Source organism: Lycorma delicatula, chromosome 9 (genome assembly GCF_047948215.1).
Source record: "Lycorma delicatula isolate Av1 chromosome 9, ASM4794821v1, whole genome shotgun sequence".
NCBI classification, from domain to species: Eukaryota; Metazoa; Arthropoda; class Insecta; order Hemiptera; family Fulgoridae; genus Lycorma; species Lycorma delicatula.
In genome coordinates this window covers 4,315,281-4,337,549 of record NC_134463.1, presented here as the reverse complement: position 1 = coordinate 4,337,549, position 22,269 = coordinate 4,315,281, and the positions used below count along the sequence as shown (strand labels likewise).

Here is a 22,269-nt window from a genome sequence, read left to right as displayed (position 1 = left end):
ATAAGTTAATTTCGATAAACACTTATTGTAAAAATTACAATAAAAAAACTTGAAACTATAACTAAATTCTTTTTTTTTAAATGTTATTTCTTTAATTAAATTTACTTATAAGCTTCTAGGCAGAATCTTACTAATATACTAAATGCTACTAATTTATCTAAACTGTTTTGCTTATCAAATATATTTAAATGATGGAATACTGTTTTTAATTCAATAGTTCTAAAAAAAAATATGTAAAAACAATTTCATACATTTTTTATCTAAAATTAAAACATTAACTTACTAAAATATTTTTATGGTATAAATAACTTGAAATATATTTGTTTTTAAAATCCTTGATGAAATATATTTCATAAATAGTTTAGATATTAATATTACATGTACTAGAAGTTGATTAACAAGCCAAAGACTTGACCACCAATTTGTAAAATGCCAAAAAAAACTTTTTAAAGTAAAATATTAGAAAAACCTAGCAATGAAGCACAAAAAAAGGAAAATTCTACATGGAATTACAACAAAGTACACAAGTCAACTTTACAATTAATCTAATACTAATCATGATCGAAAGTAGAAACCTAATATTATTTTAGGCGGAAAATAATAAATTAAATATGTAGAACATAACAAATAATTCAGTATTTTTAATAGTTGATGAAATATAAATAAAAAAAGTAAAAATCAAGCAATAAACACCAAAAAAAGACAAAACTGTAAATGCTTAAATACATGCATTCAATCGTGCTTACTAGGCAGGCTTTTCAAGCAACTTAATGCTAAAGTCCTACGATATGCCTGATTAATCTTACTTTTTAAAGGCGGAGTTGGTGTCCCTGACGACATCTTATTCGAGTCTATTATTTTCAAACTTGATTTTCTGCTACCAGTCGATTTATTTTCAACTTCAGCACAACGGTCTTTTTCTCTTATTTGTATTTCTTGCTTTAAATCTGTTAAAATAAGAGAAAAAAATTACAACATACAAAACTTTCTATTAAAAAATAATCTAAAATATATCATAATTCAAAGTTTAATCCGATTATGTCAAATTAAATTTCACACATAACCCTTTGCCATTTACACAATGTGAACAATAATAAAATTACTATCCACAATTGAAACATAATAAACCCAGCAGTTTGGGAGTGAAAGGAAGAAATTAAGCAAATTTATATATACAAGAAAATTTTAAAAAAATAAAAAAATATATATATATACACACAAACACAAAAATGTGTTTGTATGTAAAATATTCCTAAAGTGAATTGGTATGAATTATGTTATGAATTAGGATATTTGTATGAATATTGGTATGTTCAACTTCATACCTTAGGCAGACATAAAAGAAATGGCACACGTCATCCTTAGGATAGGAGGTCCTATCCTTCAGACCCAAGGTTGAATAAATCAAAACAAATCTGACTAACCTTCTCAAAAAGCACCACTTTCAGAAAGAAACTAAGCAATATACCAATTGGAGGAAATCCACCTAACAACCTACATACTTCTAACATCAAGAAAGATACCAGGTGCACAAGGGCCATCAAACAATTCAATTGACTTGACCTCCCATAGACGGAAACCTTATCAACTATTTTTTATATGCCCTTGGGTAAATTGGGCTACCTTTTTGGCATCATAATATAACTGGCCCTCAGTTTTAAACTTTAACACTGAAAATAATTTAAAAAATCACTTAAACACTAAACAGTTAAAAAATCATTCACAGCAGAAATAACCTCTTTAGATTTCATCACTGGCTTATCCAGTAAAAAAACAGGAGCCAAATTTAATAGGCGAGGGTAAGATTCTAAATCAACTCCTTAAATTACTATTATTATTATTTAAATAATAAAATTCAAACAAAAAGTAACTGTTGTTCTTAGAATCAAGTTTTAAATGAATGAATAAATGGTTTTAGGTGTGTTATATTCATTCTATAATAACAATTTCATTGAATAAATAAAATCATAAATCAAGAGTTGTAATAATATCAGATAGTTCAATGCTGCTACTACCTGCCGAATGTTATTATAACAGTACTGAACATTTGAAAATAGGATGAAGATCATAATTAGTATGAGGATCATCCAGAAAGTAAAAATCATTTTTGTCTTACAATAATTTTACTGTATTTATTTTAATTTTAATATATGCACCATAATCTACATTTTTAAAGCTATTTTATCACATAATCACCTCCTAAGTTCAAGCATTTATCAAATCATCGTACTAGTTTTCATATGCCATAATCAAAGAAGACTTCTGCCAGTCCAATAAGCCACACAAATAGCTGTCTTTGACATCATTGTAACTTTTATGTAAAAGAGACCATGAACATACAGGAAATTTATCACGGTTAGTCTAATGTGAAATGGCAGTTCTCTTTAACATGTTTGTCAATCTATTCTCAGGTGTTCAGTTATGACAGAGCATCCTGGGCATTGCTCGCCATGAACATATGTTCTCCCTGCTGTAAATAAAAAACCCACTTTTTTCATTCATTACACTGTCACCAAACATGGCAGTAATTTGGCAATGAATTTCCACAACACGAACACCTTGTTGTATTCAATAAATGATACGAACACCTTGTTGAATTCAACCAATCATACCTCAGTCTGTAAGATTTTCAATTTTTTTTTTTATGGGCTCAAAACGCTTTGGCGTTATCATCATCCAGAATAAAATTTTAAAGAAGAAAAAAATAGCAAAACAAAAAACAGAACTAGCTTAAAAATGAAACAAAAACTTATAACTGATATCACAGCTAAAATTTCTTTTTAAAAAATACTTAACTATCATCATAGCTGTAAAACTAAAATTAAAAATAAGTGTAAAACTAAAAAGTAAAGATAAAATTTTTTACAAAATAAAAAAACTTAATTAAATCCAAGAAGGATGTAAAGGGCCCCAACTTGGAAAACAAAGATTAAAAAATTAACATAAAAACTAAACCTAGGTTAAAAACTGAAATATTAAAATCTAAAACTTACAACTAATAACACAGATAAAATATCAATAAAAATCTTAAAACTAATAACACTAAAAAATGTATAACTAATATCACAGTGGGAAACTTAATAAGGTACAATTTATTTAACAGGAAAAACATAAAAAATATATATAAAATTTAAATATAAATATAAAGAAAGTCTTTCTTTCTTTTTTCCTGTTTAGCCTCCGGTAACTACTGTTTAGATAATTCTTCAGAGGATGAATGAGGATGATATGTATGAGTGTAAATGAAGTGTAGTCTTGTACATTCTCAGTTCGACCATTCCTGAGATGTGTGGTTAATTGAAACCTAACGAAGTCTGAGAGGGGTATAAAGGTACCTTCTTGGATATAGAATAAAAAATATAAAAATCTTTACAATTAAATGAAAAGAAAAACAAACATGTTAAAATAATTAATAATTCTTCAACACTAATAATATTTTATTAATAATTCTTCCAGCACTAGAATAAAAAATAAATACTACAATTTTAAATTTTGTGTAAAATATTAACACTTTGTAAAAATAGCAACACCATCTAAAACTTCCTTATTATTGTACAAAATTTGGCAAATGTTTCTATGCAATTTAAATTTACAACGCAACACCACATAGCAAATGCAATCCACAAGTATGTGGCCCACAGTCATACAGCAGTCACATTGTGCGCATAGTTATGCCTGTCCTGCTGACATCAGGTACTTGTATGTGACTCTGGTATGTCCTAATTGGAATCGACAGAGGACCACTTCCTCACGATGAATTTTTCTGCATGAGGAGTCCCAAAGTAATACAGAATCTTTAATGTGCCAGAGTTTGTTATCAATGATAGCTGTTGAGTCACCTTGACACTTTACTCGAAGAGACTGTTTTATACAATTAATAATGTCAGAAGTAGAACACGAGTGGTGAAGGAAGGTTGATTACAGGCATCTTTAGCGGTGGAATCTGCACGTTCATTACCTGGAATTCCCACATGGCTAGGAATCCAACAAAAACTCACTTGTGTGTTGTGATGGTTCAACTCTGCAATTGCTTTATAGATTTCAGTAACTAAAGGATGTCTAGAGTAAAAATCTTCCAAAGCTTGGACTTCCTCTTGACGTCCAAGAATACTCAACAACAGAACCTCTAGCCCTACGGTATAAATTTAAATGTTCAGTTATAGGCCTTCGGTTAAATTTGCGTAGTGCCTACTGTCGATTGCTAATAGCGTTTTGGCAATCATCATTCTATCAAGGAATGGAAGTACGTGTAGGGTTACCTGATGTTTGTGGGATATATATCTATTAGCATTCTCAAGTACCATGGATGTAAAAGAGGAAAGTTGATCAAGGATGTCTGTACCATAATCATACTATGATGGGAAGGCTTTATGGTAACTGTTCCAATCCGCCTTTTCAATAATCCATCTCCGTGGCCAACCTCGTGGTCAACACCAAAAGCAATAATAATTGGCCTGTGATCACTGCTGTCAAACTCATCACAAACAGATCAATTAAGTCGGGGTTGTAAACTTGGTGAGCATACGAAGAGGTCGATGTTGTTAAATGTACCAGATGATAAGGACACGAATGTGTGTGACCCATCATTCAGTAGACAAAGGTGCAAGTCTTGTCTCACTCTATCAAATTTCCTCGAGAGGAGCAGAAAGATGAGCCCCAGGAAATATGGTGGGTATTGAAGTCTCCTATTAACAACGGTGATGGGATTTGTGTGAGGAGATTTTACATTTCTAGAGCAATTTTACATTTCTGTACTGAACTCAGTTCAGTACAGTGAGAGAAACAAATTGCAGATATGCAATTTGAAGGGGATTGAGGGATTGAGACCTTCACAGCAACAGCAGGAATAAGGATGGCTAGTGAAATCGTTGTAGCCAACACCTCATTCTTCATAAAAATAGCTACTCAATCACTCTCTCTAATGTCTATTAGAGTCACATTTCACAGAAATAGCCTCTGAGTATTACTACATCTTGTTTTAGAAGATGTGTTTCTTGGAAGCATATGATTAGTAGTGTGGTTAATGTGCGTGTGCCATTACTCTAATATCTTCATGGTGGGACTGAAGACCTCTAATATTCCATTGAGTAATGTTCTACTGCATCTTGTTGTAGATGTGTTTCTTGGAAGCACATGATTAGTGGTTCATGTGTGTGTGTGCCAATACTCTAACAGCTTCATTGCTGGACCAAAGACCTCTTAACGTTCCATTGATAATGTTCATAAGTAAAGATAGTTTATAGATACAAAATTGTACGAAAATATATTAAAAAATTTAGTTGTATGTGATCTGGTTTTTCTTTTTTGTATTTTTGATTTTAAAGAACCCCAATGCCTTGGGTCGGGTGGTTTCTCAACCATATCCTCCACTATAAGAATGGAAAGTTGCAGATAACATCCCAGAGGGGATGGTTATCTGGATTCCCTTACCAGGGAGCTTATTAAATGGCTTATAACCAGCTGTGATTACTCCTGCCTGTACGGGTAAAACTTATCTGAACAACTTTCTTTAGCTCATTGCAGGATCCACACTGATTACCTAAATTTGTAGGAGCTTGGAAATCTGGTTTAACCTTTTCCCTAAGTTAATTGTCTTTTTATACTCTCTGCTTGCTGCCAGAAAAGATAGCTTCTGAGAATTGCCTTTTCTTCCTTAAAAGTTGGGCAATCTCAGGAGCGGGCTGCATGTGAACCACTGCAGTTCACACATTTTTCATCTTCTTAGCAGTTAGTGTCATTGTGGCCTTCCTTAGCAGATCGAGCACAGATATCCGCTTTCTAACAAGATGTAATGTGACGATATCCTTGGCATTTGAAACATCGTCGTGGATTCAGAATGAAAGGTTATACTTCAACTGAAAGATAACTAACTAACTTTTATTTTTTCTGGTCGTACTGGAAGGTTGAAAGTCAATATAAGAGGTTTTGGATTTCCATTCCGCTCTGCCATTTCATTATACGCTTTACTTCTGCATCTTGGGAATGAAACTCACCAGCTATTTCAGTGACATCCATATCAAAGTCTCAGCAAAAAATTACTCCCCAGCTCGTTTTTAGGGTTTTGTGGCATTCTTATATTTAACTTGTGAACTTATATTTATATAACCCATATTATGAAGACGTAAGATAGATCGACTCTCCTTGTCATTAAATGTTTCGATTAAAATCAATCAATCTCGCAATTTTCTCATGTTCTTAGGGGAACCACTTGAACTTGTTATAATTTTATTTATTAAGAAAGATGAGACAATCTTGATTATTTTGGAGAACAATGAATCGGTTGTTTTTATGTTTAAGATTTAATGCACTCTCTTCTACTAGACTATTATCCTTGTCAGACAATGCTTAATGAGGCCTCTTCATAAGACTAATTTTGGTGGGTTTTCAGATGGACCTCCAACCACCATATTAATTATTTGTGGACTAGTAATTTTGTTCCCACGAGTACTGGCGATGTAATGGACCACTCCAGCAGAGCACACACATAAAAGAGCTAGTGCTAAATACAACTGGGTTTGCCCGGGTGCTCAGAGGACATCGTTCAAGACTCACTATATACAACTATTCACCTATCAGTACGATAGTTTCCACCTTGGGTTACGATTGAATTTCGTAAGGTGTTGCAACACCACCCAGTGTTGAAAGAGAAAATGGTGTAGAATGTTGTTGCATTGTGTACGGATATATGTTGTAATTTGGAGTGTTCTTGGTGTAGTGTATGTGTATAATGTACAGTGTTCTGCAGCTCTGTGGGAATAAAAGCTGCAGAGGTTATGGCCATGGGGATGCCAACCCTCAAAATCTTAAAGAATAAAAATCCCTGTCGGAGTTATTCATTATAAACACACACGAAACCACTCTGTCACAGAGTATAGGTATAAAATTTTGTACAGCACTAAAAGAATAATTGAGACCAACAGGTCATTGTTGTAAGAAAGCTATACAAATGGAATGTGGTTCTTACTTTCTGAATGACCTGCCTAAATTCTATAATTTCTGTTTTATAAAATGCTTACAAAATAATCACTGAAATCCTTATTATTTTCAATTTAAAAGTAAATGATTATGTATATCTATTGAATGAAAATGTGTATGCAAAACCATAGCTTTGAGAAAAATCATAATTTTTCTGAATTGTCAAAGCTTATGCACAATACAAAAAAAAATAAAAAGCATTTAAACATAATGATAAAGTCTTGTTTAATGATAATTAAAATGAAAATGTATATCTTAGACTGTCATATGTGTTCAATGACAAATGTTAAAAATCTCATTAAATTAACAAAAAAAAAAAAAAGGGAAATAGTATTACAATAAGATACATCAAAGTAGTATAATCAATGTGCAGCAATATACTGAATAAAAGTACAATGAATGTTAATTAAACAAAACTTAATATCTTTATTATTTTGGTCTTACCCCACCAAATGAGTATGCACTATTATTAATGTTAAGTGGGTTTCATTAAAAAGAAAGTTACAATTTCCTGAATAAATAAAGTTCATTAGCATTTTATAATGTATATTACAACCAATTTAGTTTATAATGAAATTAGCTGCTGTTTTTTCCCCTCCAGTTTTGATATTTCGACAATCTCTGTATCAAAATTTGTTTTCTGAATTTTTTATTCCATGTAACACAATATAGTTTAATGTAATAAATAACAACAGATTAAACAAATAAAATGTAATGAGTACAACAAAGAAATTATGAGATACAGTATAACCACCGAAATAGATACAGAAGAGATACATTAGAGATCAGTAGAGTAGTAGAGATACAGTATAATTACTCATAGAGTAATTATCATCAAGTATATCTTACAAATTACGTAAGTATTTGTAAGATATACTATAAAATGCTATAACCAAAATGTAACATATGGTAAACTTTGGTAAACTACAGTCATCTTATGATGTTCTTAAGAGATTCTGTATTTTCTTAACTGCATTGAGAATCAAAAATAATTAGCTCAACCAACATTAATAAATCTATTCTTGAATACTTTTCATGTGGAGATTTTATGTACCTTCAATCTTGCTATAATCAGCCTACATATATCAGCCTGTATATATATATATACATATATAGAGCAGGAGATTTTGATGCTCTGCTAATGTTGCTGCACAGATTACAGAATGTGTAATAACCCACAATGATGGGTGGTGAGATCTGAAGGAGGTATATTACTTGTGAAAATTCTGAGTAAAATTTCATACTTGAGTATTTTATAATTCACCACATGATTATATTTTCATTTATTTAAAAAATAGAGTTTTTGGAAATAGGATGAATCAATTTGATACATACTGCACTAATATTAAATTAGAATTACGGAAACAATTGGTTCTTCATTGAACTTTATAGCAGTAATTTGATGAAATAATGCCATGCAGAAAATTTCATGACAACCAGATGAATTTCAGAAATTATTACCATATATTGTAAATGGGCAGATTTGAAACTGATAATGAACTCACTTTTGAGTCAACAAATAATTACAACTGATTGCAAACATCCATTTTGATGTCAGTAAAAGAACTCTACTGAATTACTTGAACAGGTTAGTTAATCAGAAATCATACTTCTAAAATGTCAGTAATCATGTAATATAAATACAGAAATAATACAATTCTTGATTATTTGTTGTTTAATAAATGAAATCGAGCCGGTAAGAGTTTTATAACAAATTTTTCTATTTTTTGCTTATTATATGCAACGCTTGAACATTGTTTATCTATTATTGTAAATCTATTGTCTATTACAAGTATTTAACAGATATTCTTTTTTAACAAAATTCTAAATTAATAATAAATTTTGATAATAGAAATGTAGTGTCTTAATGTTTTTGATAGTGTAATTTTGTTAAAAAAGTTTTATTTATACTACAGAAATTTTTGTTATTTGAGCAAAGAAATTAACTGTACAATTTACAATTTAATTGTAATTCTTTTGGATATCACTGCGTTTTGTTAGATTATTCTTTTATTTTTTTGTATGTATTACTACTGATTGTTATCTTATGAATTAATTACTAAAATTTATTGCCTTTCTAGAACAAATATACATTTATCAAATTTCTTGGCAAATTTTTTTCTGTTGACAGTCATCATCACTTCATACCATATTTTTCCTTTTAATAAAACTAGTATAATGACCTCCACAAATCAAGATCTGTGATGTAATATGGCACTTATTACTTTTAAGTGTAGACCCTTGATTTTTATAATTTCCGTGGACACACTTTTTATATTATTATTAAATAAACTTTTTTTATTTCTCCATAAATTAGATCAAACAGATCTACTTGTAGAATAAAAATTCTACCAATTTAACTTATTTCTGTTTTATACAACAAATTTTTGTTGCCACATTTGTAACATTTTCCTACTGTTTGTGTTTTTCTGTTTTATTAGCAGCTACTAGCTGCAAAGTGTGTCATAGGCACGCCTCTGCAGCTAGGTCCTACAGGCGGGTTGCCCTGGCGGGCGGTGTCTTAAAAAAGGATTATTGGGCGTCCAAAACTGATACCTCTTGTGTAAAGTTTTTTTTTTGAATGATGAAAATTGATATAACGAAAATTAAATTAGAAATTTAACGCTAGAAATTAATACTAATGAATCGGGATTTTCTGCTAAGTGATCGGTACATTCTGGTGCCTACTTTTTGGTTTTAGTTCATTATTTTATGAAGAAAAAACAATCACATAAATAAATAAAAAATAAGTAAAAAATTTTTAAAACGCCATTCTTAAATTAAACGCACTAAAATGTAAAAAATAAAATTAGGACGGTATCTGAGAATGGATCTGACAGCAAGCTTTGATAGTGGTATGTAAGATTATGTGAAAGTCATAGCTTCAAATTAAAGATTTGATGTTATTGCCAATTTTTTCTTATGGGTGTTTGCACCCCACTCTTTAGGCCATTCATCACGCGTAAGAAAAAATCTGATGACTTCCTTTTGTACATCTATTAAATAACATACACACAGTTTTTTAAAATGAAATGTACATCAAAATTTTATTTCATTAATATCTTCTGATATTTTTTAATATTTTTTTTATTGTTATTGAATTATTATTTATTGTAAAAAAACTTTTACAATCAGAGGTTAATAATTATTATAAATAAATCAATATATTTAAATTAAAAAAAAAAAAAAAAGACGTCTTATTCGAACTGATGTGCCTTCCTTTTAAAAAAAATCCAAATACTTCATTAATTAAAATTTAATTTGGCTATAACTCTGGAACCAATGAAAATAAGTACCACTTATGATATGTTGTTGAAAAGCACTCAATGAGGGTTTATTACTGCAGTTAAGAAAAAGTACAAAAACCATTTTTTTTTGGATTTGGGCTTTTTTGACACTTTTGGATCAGTAGATTGCAATGAAAAGGGGAGGTGCACAACTAGATGTTAAAGTCCTAAATCCATAATTTCAACATCCTACGGATAATTGTTTTTGAGATATGCAAGATACATATGTATGTACGTATGTACATACACACTTACGTACAGATGTCATGCTGAAACTAAAATTAGATTCAGGGATGGTCAAAATGGATATTTTCATCAAAATCTGAAAACCAAACTTTTCGCAATCACAATACTTCTTTTACTTCGTATAAGGAAGTAAAAATTGGTAAAAACATCAAATTTTTAACTTGAAGCTATGAATTTCACATCTTACATATCAACATCAAAGCTTGTTGTCATGTTATTAAAATTATTTTTTGCATTTTAGTGTGTTTAATTTTAGAGTGGTATTTTAAAAAGTTTTTTTATACAATTTTTTATTTTCTACTTTTTACTCTTCATAAGTTTATACTTTACAACTGCGCTACAGCAGAGGTTTCAGTGTATTTAGCAAAAGATCAGATCGGCACGTTTTACGGCAGGCGAGTGTAATCAAAACATAGAACTAAAAAATTTAATTTCCAGATAACAAAGATCTGGTTGATCAAGAGTATAGCTGATGTGTTAAACACTTAGGGCTCGACCTGCTGATACATGCGCCATTTGAATCATGAAAATCAGATGAGCAGTTGCCAAGATATTACGGTGACACACCATTGCACCCCCTTCCCAATTTCCAAACAGCACCCTGTGGACACTTGAAAATATTATCATCCAATGGGTACCACTGGGATGGTAATGGGGGGGAGTTGAAAAAATTTTTCAGAGCGTTAGGACTGACAGTTTTTGAGATATTTGAGATTTTCATCTGAAAATTCAGATTTGGTTAAAAAATACTTAATTTTCCTAAAACGTTGATATATATTTCATATAAATATATATACATATATATATATGGTATATCGATCTACAATAACAAGTATACACCTGACCACTATGAAACATGTACTAACAAATCGGGATTTTCCACTAGTAATCGGTATATTCCGGTGCTAAGCTAAGGGACACACACACACACACACATACAAATTCAATTTAGTAGAGTAGGATAGATAATATCTTATAAACTAATACTTTCATTTTTTTTGATGAAGTGATTGATGGGAATTAAAAAAAACTGTTTCATCTTCAGTACTTTCATTTACATAAGAGCATTTACTATTAAAACAAGCTGTAGTATATCTTTTTTTAAATTTTACCATTTCAAGTACATTATCAATTTTTTGTACGAAATCATTTTTAAATTAAAAGGTGCCGTAAAGTACTGCTACCTAGTGGTGCAATTCATAAACTTATCTTTTTGAGAAAAAGTAACATACATAATAGAGTCCTGCGGTTTATCAAATGAAAGAAAAAAATGTTGTCTAACAAAATTCGAGGTATTTTTTAAAAGTATTTTAAAATTTTATTACAAATCTAATTGAACTGAAATACAATGTTGTTTTCATGCTTATTTTTTAATTTTTCCTCCCATTTTCATTTCACTTTTAGGTTAAGTCATGTTTAGAACTGCAAACATAGTCTGTTGACTTCGCTGTGCTGTTCAGTTCTGCCGACTCTTACTGGCAAAGTTCTAACGAACTTGTTGATGTTAATAAGAAAAGATCTTTCAAAACATGTTAGTTGTGGTGATCCTATGATCAATTCCTGGCAAAAGCATTCTATTTTTCACTTTCATTCTATTTTTTCATTTTTTGAAAATGGAATATTTGTCTCGTGCTTCAATAGTTGACTATTTCATCGAGTAGTTCTGTAACTTTTTACTTAGTGCATGCATATTTTAAAGCAAGAAAAGTGAAAAAATTACTTGAAACAAATAAAAAAGTTTTTTTGGGATTCATTTCTTTTCATAAAAAATAAAATGTGGAATGAACAGATTTTTTTACCATATGCATATGTTAAATAGCAAGATGAAAAACAATATAATTAATATCTACAAAAAAAATAATTAAATTTTTACTACCACAAAATTGTAAATTTATGTCAATTTCTTGAGGAAACCGACATAAAACTCATCTCATAAAACTATGAAATGACATGAGATTTTGGTATTATCTATTATGAACGAAATTTATATTGCAATCTCAAGCTTAATTTTCATTGACTATTGTTAAAAACTAAAAATATATAAAAATACAAATACAATACCTCTAGCTTCATCTTTTAACCGTTGTACCATAACTTTTAAACTTTCCTTCTCGTCTAATTCTGATTCTAACAGAACATTCCTTTCTATTGAAGAATTCAGTTTTTGTTCAAATTCACCCAAAGAAACATACATAGCTCTGAAAATAATTAATAAATTTACTAAAGTAGATATAATAATATATATTTTCAATTTCAACTTGACAAAAATTTTGTATTTAAATATGTATGAGGACTGTTTATAAATTAACCTCCAGCTGAGTAATAAAAAGAAACAAAATAAACTGAAAAAATGTACTATGTACAAAAGTTTCACTCATACTTGCATTACTTCTCGACGTAGTCCCTGCCAAAATCCAAGCACTTATATTGTTATATTGACACCAGCTTTTTCATTCCCTCTTCAAAGAACAATGCTGCTAAAGTACCCATCAACGAGTTCATTGACTCCACCCATGAGTTCATCATTGTATTTGAGTGTTGAATAGCCAGCCAATTCTTAAGTTTTGTGACCAAATGAAAATCAGACGTTACCGAATCAGGGATATAAGGGGGATGGTAAAAAATCTGCTGAACTTTTTTGGTACACCCTTAGTGCTAGTGGCAGTGTGAGCCCATGCAATCATGCAAAAAATGATCTCCTTCATTAGTATCCCTTGTCTTTTATTCTGTATCACTCTCCTAAGCTTTCTCAATGTTTCACAATAACATCTGTGGTTATTCTTGGCTTCATAAATTATACCAACAAAATTATTTTATAATCCTAAAACATGATGGCATATCATTTATTTATTTGTTCAAATGGTTGGTTTGAATTTTTTGGGTTAGTTCAGCAAGTGTGTGTGACTCCACTGTTACAACTGTTTTTTGTCTCAATATTGTGAACCGAATCTATGCCATGTCCCCAGTAACAATATTGTCAAGAATTTCACTTACTTAATTGTCGTCTTGCTGAAGAAAAGTCAATGCTGATCCCATTCCTTTTATTCTGTGGGGATCCGTAAGTTGTTTCGGTACCCATAACACATAATACTTATGAAACCAAATCTATCTGTAACAACTCTATAAAGAGCAGAACTTGAAATTTGAGGAAAATTTTCACCAAATTTAATAATTGTAAAGTAGCATTTATCACCAACAGCATATTCAATTTTTTCAGCAAGATCATCACTCACAATGAAATGTTTTCTTCCTTCCTCATCATGTACATTAGTTCACCCGTCCCTGAATTTCCTGGACCATTCTCTCACAGAAATATCACTTATTACATTATTACCATAAACTATGCACAGCTGATGGTAGATGTCTTCTGCAAATGTTCCTTTTACTTGCAAAAAAATTAATAATGCTATGTACCTTGCAAATGATACAGAATGAAATTGCGAGTAACTATGTGTGAAAATATTTAAGCTTAGGTGATGTTTACAGCGCAAGTGCTGTATTGCTATGGAAACCAGTTTATTTGTAATCCCGACCTTTGGTTAATTTATAAAAAGCCTATGTATAAATTATATATATATAATTTAAAGTTTACAAATTAAACCTGCTGAAATGAATAATCTACTGAAATTATTAATTATACATTTCTAGAATATATTTTCTACATACACAGAGTGGTGCAGAGAAATGGGAAAATTTTAAATAGTTTGAAAAATTAAGTAAAGTTACTAACCTTTATTTATTGTTGAAAATATATTCTACAAGAGTGGAAATTTCAATGAAAAAAATTACTTCACTTGAGAGCTGTCCAATTTTGCACACACATTCAGTAAGTCAATTCTGAAAAGTTTGCATAGCGCAGTGCAATGTGTTCTCTGGGATGTTGGTGATTATCTCTTCAATCTTTGTTTTGAGCTGGGCAAGGTTTCTTAGTCTAGTGTGGTACATAATACTCTTCAGTTATCCCCATAAAAAGAAGTCGTAGACTGAAAGGTCTGGAGACCATGGCAACCAAATAATGTTAGCAGTCCTTGAAACTAAGCAATCCCCAAACAAACGTCGCACTGCCGCCATAGACTGTCGAGCAGTATGTGAGGTGGCTTCGTCCTGCTGAAACCAGGTTTGCTGAAGGTCAAGATTTGGAAGAATATTATTTTCCTAGGAGCATTTTTGCTCCTAGGCTCTATTCTCTTCCAAATCTTGAGAGCCTAGGAGCAAAAAATGTCAACATAACAGTGAGATGTCACAGTGACAGCAGAACTCATTCATCTTCAAAGAAGGGCCTATTACTCAAAGCCACAAAACTGCACACCATACAGTAAGTTTGGCACAATGTAATGGACGCTGGTGAAGCTGAGCAGGGATTGTTTGTGCCCACTAATGGAAGTTCTGCTTATTCAAATATCCATTTAAGTGAAAATGGGCTTCACCTGACATCCGAGGATTTTCAATTAAGTTAGCATTCTCACTGATATTAGACAAGTTTTTCACAAAACTGCAGACGCAATAAACAATCCTTGGACAATTTGAATCTTGTAAGGATGAAATTTCAGGTTATAAAGTATTCTTTGCCCACTGCGACATCAGAGCTCCAATGACGAGGGAATTTTCTGCACTGACTGACGAGGGTTTCTTAACACTACAGCTTTCAAGACATCAATGTTTTCTGGTGTAAATACAGAAAATACATGCCCACTACGTTTTTTCAAAGCTGAACCAGTCTCTTCAAAGTTATGAACCCAAGTTTTGACTGTACGTAAAGAAGGAACTTGATTGTCGAGCAGGCTCTCATAGTGTTACTGAAACACTCTTTGTGCAGCTGTCATAATATCCCCATGTCGATAAAACACACCTACAGCAACCACACACTCTACATCACTCCACAGCTCCAACACAATGTCCATTACTGTTCTAGTTTAACATCTTTCTCTCACTTATGGTACACCTACACGGATTCCAAAATTTCCAGTTTCACTGCACCACCTGTACTATGCAGTAATGAATGCATGTTTTACATTTTTTTTAGTAATTTCATACTTCATTTATCCTATACATTACAATGGCATGGATTATACTTATGTTTTACACACCAAATTCATGTTGTTTCAAAATAAGTAACACTTTTTTTATAAATCCATCTTATTCTATTAAAAGCAAAGTTATTTCCAGTCTTCTACCGGGACTTTTATAATCTGTGCTGTCTTTTTATTTGTATTCTCAGCAAATCTTAAAGGGCCAGTTAATAAAATCTACCTAATTCTCCACTGTTAAAGATATCAAATTGGGACTTGTTTTAATTACTTGAATAAAAAAAGTAGAAACATTTTTATTTAAAACCTATAATCTATAAAGCTTGTCAAAATTGCCAATTTTTCCTGATTAGTATTACCTTAATAATAAGCAACTGAAATTAATGAAAATTTCATAATTGTTTTCATGTAGATGACATTACAGCATTTGGAGCAGTACGTTTAAAATTGAATCTATCATTTTGCAAGTGACATAAAAATTAACATATTTTTAATTTTAGTTGTAATGAGGTTTGGTATTTATTATTAAGCTATAACTGCAATATACATACAGTAGCATGCAAATTAATCTGAACACAGGGAATATTATGTTTATTTCTATGTTTTAACTACACTGATTAACCACATTCATTCTTTAAATTGTCTGTATTATGTGAGGTTATTGTTATTTGGTTGTTTAGAAATTTTCATGTTATAAACAGTGTCTTGTGAATGTTTTTTTTTCATTTTTTATTACAAAATCATATTTTCATATTTTTGTTTTGTGTGTCTTGGTTATATATAATAATGGACATAAGTCCAAGAAAGCATTTGAAAACTGTTTCTCTTTCTAAGCATATTAGTATCACAACGACAACAAATTACTTCTGAGTAGGGGTGTTGGACTATAGACTGTGAATGCTATTTTAAAACAATTTAGAGAAGCTTCTTTCTCACCTTAAAGTACAGGAAAATGTGGTAATAAAAGAAAAACCACAACACAGGTTTGGTTACTAGTGAGAAGTAAACTTGATCTAAAATTATATGCTGTGGATGTAAATAAAGAATTAGCAGCCTGTGGAAGAGATTTACATGTGACAACTGTTAGACGCAGGCTTCTTGCAGCTGGACAGAAAACTCTTTGGCCAGCTAAAAAGCAGCTTTTAACACCAGCACTGTGTAGAAAAAAAAAAGGGGGCTCTTGTGGGACAAAACAAATTCTAACTGGACTAAAGAAGACCGGAAAAATTTTATGTTTTCTAATGAATCACACTTTTATGTTCAGAGGTAAAATTTCTCCGTATGTTAGAAAAGCATCAGATGAAAATACATCAACAGCTCATACCCAACATCCCCAGAAAAAAATGTTTTGGGGTTGTTTCGCATTTGAAGGCCTTGTTTATTACTTCCAAAGATGGTATGTTTGAAAAGTGGTAGCTGCATCAAGATTCTGAAGGAAAGGTTGTCACAACTTCAGTGTTCCAACAAGTTTTGGTGCCATGTCATACTGCCAAAAAAGTAGAAAAATTTTTCAAAAATGAAAAAATTATAAGTGCTCCCATGACTAGGATAAACCAAATTAAAAATCTTTAGGCAACGATCAAAAAACAATTCTCAAAAATGAATTGTATCACAAAAATTAAGCTCATTAAAGCAATAATATTGTACGGTTTCACAATGAAGAAATCAATAAAATGTGTAGTACACCTGTTGAATTGACGCTGAATCATGTATGTGACATGATTAAGAATAAAGGAGGCCATATTAATTACTAGATGTACACAAATTGTACAGGTATGATTTTTTTTTCTTTACTTTTTATTATATAACATCTGTATTTGGATTAACTTGCATACTGCTGTAAATGCATACATACAGACCTTATTCTACATCTATCATATTTTAAAAGATAATTAGAAAGAGGGCAAAATAATAAGTAAAAAATATTAAATTGATTGCTTAAAAAAATAAATTTTAATATTTAACAGTACTGGATGATTGAGAATTAAGTACAGAATTCTAACAGATCAATGGCAAAATACTTTTACAGCTATCAATATTTCACACATTTATCAGACTTTCTGTCAATTGGAAACATCACAAAAAAACTAATATTACTTAATAAATAATAATGTGAGCAAATAATACCTTTGAGCTCTTTCTAAATCATCATTTTTCTGTTCTAATTCTCTAATGTATTTAACATAATTCTCTTCTCTACTTCGACACTGTGCACTTTCATCCTGTAATTCAGAAACCTGAGCTGAGAGTTCTTGTTGAGTCTGTTCCAGTTTATCCTGGAAAAAACATTTTGGTCATTTACAACAAAAAAATTTTTCATACGAAAGAAATACTTATACAATCAATAAACAGAAGCCAGATTTATAATATAACTGATTTAGCAAAGTGAAACAGATTTTTCAGAAAAACATCTCTGATTTGTCTGGTTTTATCATTTTTAATTTTGTACACATATTTTCTGAAAACGTTTTTCATTTGTTCACTGATAACATAATATCATAAATTCATACTGGTAAATATTATATTTACCTATTTAACCTAATATATTTGTTTATAAAATGGTATAGATAACTTCATGTAGAGTAATAGAAGATTTAATAAAATGATATCTGTTTTTTTAAAAGGCATATGTCTTCATGAAAAAAAAAACTATCTCACATCAGAATTTAAAATAAAAAATATCAGAATATATAAGATATTAAAAAAAGATTTAATATATTTGATGAGAGAATACAAAATTTCAAGTAAAAACAAAATCTCTTGAACTGAAAATGGTATAAAAGTACTTAATTTACTGATGAGACTACAGAGGGAAAAATCTGATTTTTGATCAGGGAATGATATAATGTAAAAAAACAGATAAAATGCGCTGGTTGAAATGTGAGCAAACCATATAAAACAAAAACATTGTTTTGAGATAATTCAGACATACAAGAAAGACAACAAAATGAATGATGGGTTATGTTGCATCTGGGAATGATAAATTGGTAGGTTTTTTTCAGAATAAAGCAGCTGCAGCATAGTTACTCTAAAAATAAGAGAAAGTTAGTATATATATATATATATATACACACACACGAGGTGCGACAATAAAGTAATGAGACTGATTTTTCTTTGTAAGATGTGGCAACCCTGCAGCTTGCGTAGGCACACCATCTTTGACCTTGGTCTATAAGATATTTCTAGTCCAAGTGGCCCATTGATGCAATTGCTCAGTCGTGAGTTGTGCCATAATAAGTGAACACGTGTTTGTGTCCCTCGCCACAGAAATGAAACCGCGAAATATTGCGCAACGGTATGCCATTTCTTTTTGCGTTAAATTGGGTGAAAACGTGATGACAACTTATTATAAGCTTCAGAAGGCTTTTGGAGAGGAGCTTATGTCAAGAGCTCAAGTTTTTCAGTGGCATAAAATTTTTAGTGAAGGCAGAACGAATGTTGAAGATGAAGACCGCAGTGGACGACCATCAACCTCACGGACAGATGTCAACTTGACCAGGGTGTGTGAAATCATATGATCTGATCGAAGATTATCCATGAAAATGATTGCAGAAGAACTCAACATCAATCAAGAAACGGTTTGTCTAATATTAACTGAAGATCTTGGTATGAGAAAGATTTGTGCAAAAATGGTCCCTATAAATCTCACACAACAGCGAGAAACAGGAAAAAATGTGGCAGCCGATCTATTAGAGCAAACGGAAATCAATCCAGATTTGTTGAGCCGTGTTATCACTGGAGATGAAGGTTGGTTTTTTCAATACGATCCAGAGACAAAATGCCAAAGTTCGCAATGTTGCTCAAAGAGATCACCCAGACCAAAAAAAGCTTGCATGTCAAAGTCAAAAGTGAAATGCATGCTTCTGTGCTTCTTCGATTCCAAGGGAATTGTTCATGAAGAGTGGGTGCCTCCTGGACAAACAGTTAACCAATATTTCTACAAAGAAATTTTAGAAAGACTTCGTAAACGAGTTCTTCGTGTCCATGCCAACATTGCTGATAACTGGATTCTGCATCACGATAATGCGCCATCCCATACTGCTCTGTCAGTACAGCAATTTTTAACCTCAAAACAAATTTCACTGCTACCACAGCCACCTTATTCACTAGATATCGCTCCGTGCAACTTTTTTCTATTTGCAAGAGTCAAAATAGCAGTCAAGGGACACCATTTTCAAACAACACAAGATGTCCAAAAAGCTGTGCGAGAGACACAAACACATCTTCACTTATTACAGCACAACTCACGACTGAGCAGTTGCATCAATGTGCCGCTTGGACTAGAAGTAGCTTATAGACCAAGGTCAAAGATGGTGTGCCTACGCAAGCTGCAGGGTTGCCACATCTTGCAAAGAAAAATCAGACTCATTACTTTATTGTCGCACCTCGTATATATATATATAATTTTTTTAAAAACACAATAAATTTAAAAAAATGTTAATATCCAATTTAAATAGAGTGTAATGCTTATATCCTACAGATAATTCATACAAAGTTAATCTGTTAATTAATTTAATTTAGCCTAACTGTATTTAACTATTGTCTTCTCAGTTATTCACGGTGGTCAATTTTTTCTTAATTTACTTTCAATTAAATATATTTCCATTTATACTGAATATTTTTTTATTTAATAATCAATAGATGTGGCCTTCATCTGATGGAAAACATTTTTGAAATTAATTAGACAATACAAAATTTTGTTTTCATTTTCTCTTTTATTTTTTTGTAAAAAATTGTTTTCTGAAAGCAATGGCATTTTAATTTTGAAATAATATGTTATGCAAATACAAATACTATATATAAATTAATATAATTGCAAACAAACAAAATTCATTCCATCTGTATTTATTCATTAAACACTAACAGGTAAAATTTACAGCAAAAACATTTTATCACAAAAGATATGATGAACAAGCTGACATTAGCTATCTTCCTAATAAATATAAATATTTAAAATATGATAAAACTGCACAACTACATCTACTATGATAAAATTGCTAGGAAATTACCAATCAACAGATTTTCTACTTTCAATAAATTTGCAAGCAGTTATAATAAACAATGTAAATCATAGGAAATAATGTTGATTAACAACTCTGACATTATTTATATAAATTAATGCTAAAGCAAAGTATAATAAACCGTACTCAAATCAACAAAATAGTAAGCAAACAACTTTCTCATGTCACCCAAAGCAAATGTTTATACAATCCAAATCACTAACTAGTGGTTGAATGTATTGAACTTCATGACATATAAACACAAATCATCTGTAGTAACAATGCCTGAACACAATATTTGCAATTTTATTTATAAAATTCTATTCTTATAACTAAATAATTTAAAAAAGTATTAAAGCAGATTAAGATTAATACAAACTAATTTTAATTAATCTCAAATTAATATATTTAATCCAGTATATGCATTATTGCAATGTATTGAAAAAAAAAAATAATAAATAAAAAAAGAAATTATACAATTAAAAAGTCACAAAGACTAGAGTATGTTGCATCATAAAAATTAATTAAAACAAATTTTTTATTAAAGAAATTGCTACTTAACATTCATATAAAAAAAAATTACTACAAAAATCTTCAATAAAAATTATCTTCTATATAATAAAGGTATATGAAGAAAAAGATTCACCTACTTTCAAAAGGCTTTTAACTTAACAACTGTTTACTGGTGATGGACAAACCATATAGCATATAAGAGAAAAAATCCTAAAGTTTCACTAGATTGCCGACCTTGTGAAGTGCTCCCTTCAGACTGAATCAAAATGGTACCCCATGGCAGAAAGTATTCTTTGTTTTCCGCTGAAACAATTGTAATCTATGACAACCACGCAGCATGATTTAGTAAAGGGAAATCCACAGGTCATCCCTGTCTGTCAGATGAAGACAATGAACACATCCAACAGGAGTTTCAATGTAACCCAGGAAAATTCATTTGTCATGCCAACCAAGAACTAGCCATTCTTCATATAATTGAATGGCATATTTTAGAATAACATTTGTTACTCAAGAAATTAGTACAAACCTTCTAGAGGTGACAAACAAGAACGTGGGTTTTGTCAATTCATACTCAACAAGTAGTAAGAAGATGGCACTATCCTTTCACACTTAGTGTTAAGCATGTGATGCCCACATGCCATCTAAGTGGAAAGGTGAACAATAACAATGTTAGGATATCGGGATCAAAGCCACTACATGCAACTGATGAACACGAGAGACTCTCCAAAAGTCAATGACTTCTGAACAATTTTCCAAGAAAAAGTTACGGTCAGTACTTTTTATGGAAAACATGTTACTGTACTGGAATCTCTTTTGAAATTTGGCAACTGGCTTTTCCTGCAGATCAATTCATTTTCAACAGGACAGAGCATCACCATATCTGAAAGTCTGAGCACTTAATAATGAGCTTCCACAATGATGTATCAGGCCATAAGGGACCCAGCAATTTGATATTTCACCACGGACCGTCAGTCAGTCAACCTTCCTTACTATCTTGTGATTTTTTCTGGTAGGAGTTTGTTAAAGACTATATTTATGTCCCCCTTCCAACAAATAAGAACAAACTGTGAAACCGAACAACAGTAGCACTGGCTGCAGCAACAACAAACACGATCACTGAAGCACGGGATGAGATTAACAATTATGAGGATGTATGTAATTCATCCTAATGGGGGGAGGTCATATTTAGCATTTGTAAAAATGTATGTAAAATTTCATATT

At 31.0% G+C, this 22,269-nt stretch overlaps 1 protein-coding gene across 6 annotated transcripts in view; it reads right to left on the bottom strand.

The window, feature by feature from the left end:
• LOC142329663 (nuclear distribution protein nudE-like 1-B) overlaps window positions 1–22,269 on the bottom strand; it is an 89,292-nt gene that overhangs the window by 58,072 nt on the left and 8,951 nt on the right. For all 6 annotated transcript variants that reach the window (XR_012757561.1, XM_075374332.1, XM_075374337.1 and 3 more), the window contains 3 exons: window positions 17,663–17,811; window positions 12,570–12,706; window positions 807–947 (listed from right to left, as the gene is read on the bottom strand). Coding sequence is in view for 5 of the 6 variants with exons in the window: in XM_075374332.1 (XP_075230447.1) it covers window positions 807–947; window positions 12,570–12,706; window positions 17,663–17,811 (427 nt within the window). In the remaining variant the exon portion in view is untranslated. The remainder of the gene's footprint in view (window positions 1–806; window positions 948–12,569; window positions 12,707–17,662; window positions 17,812–22,269) is intronic.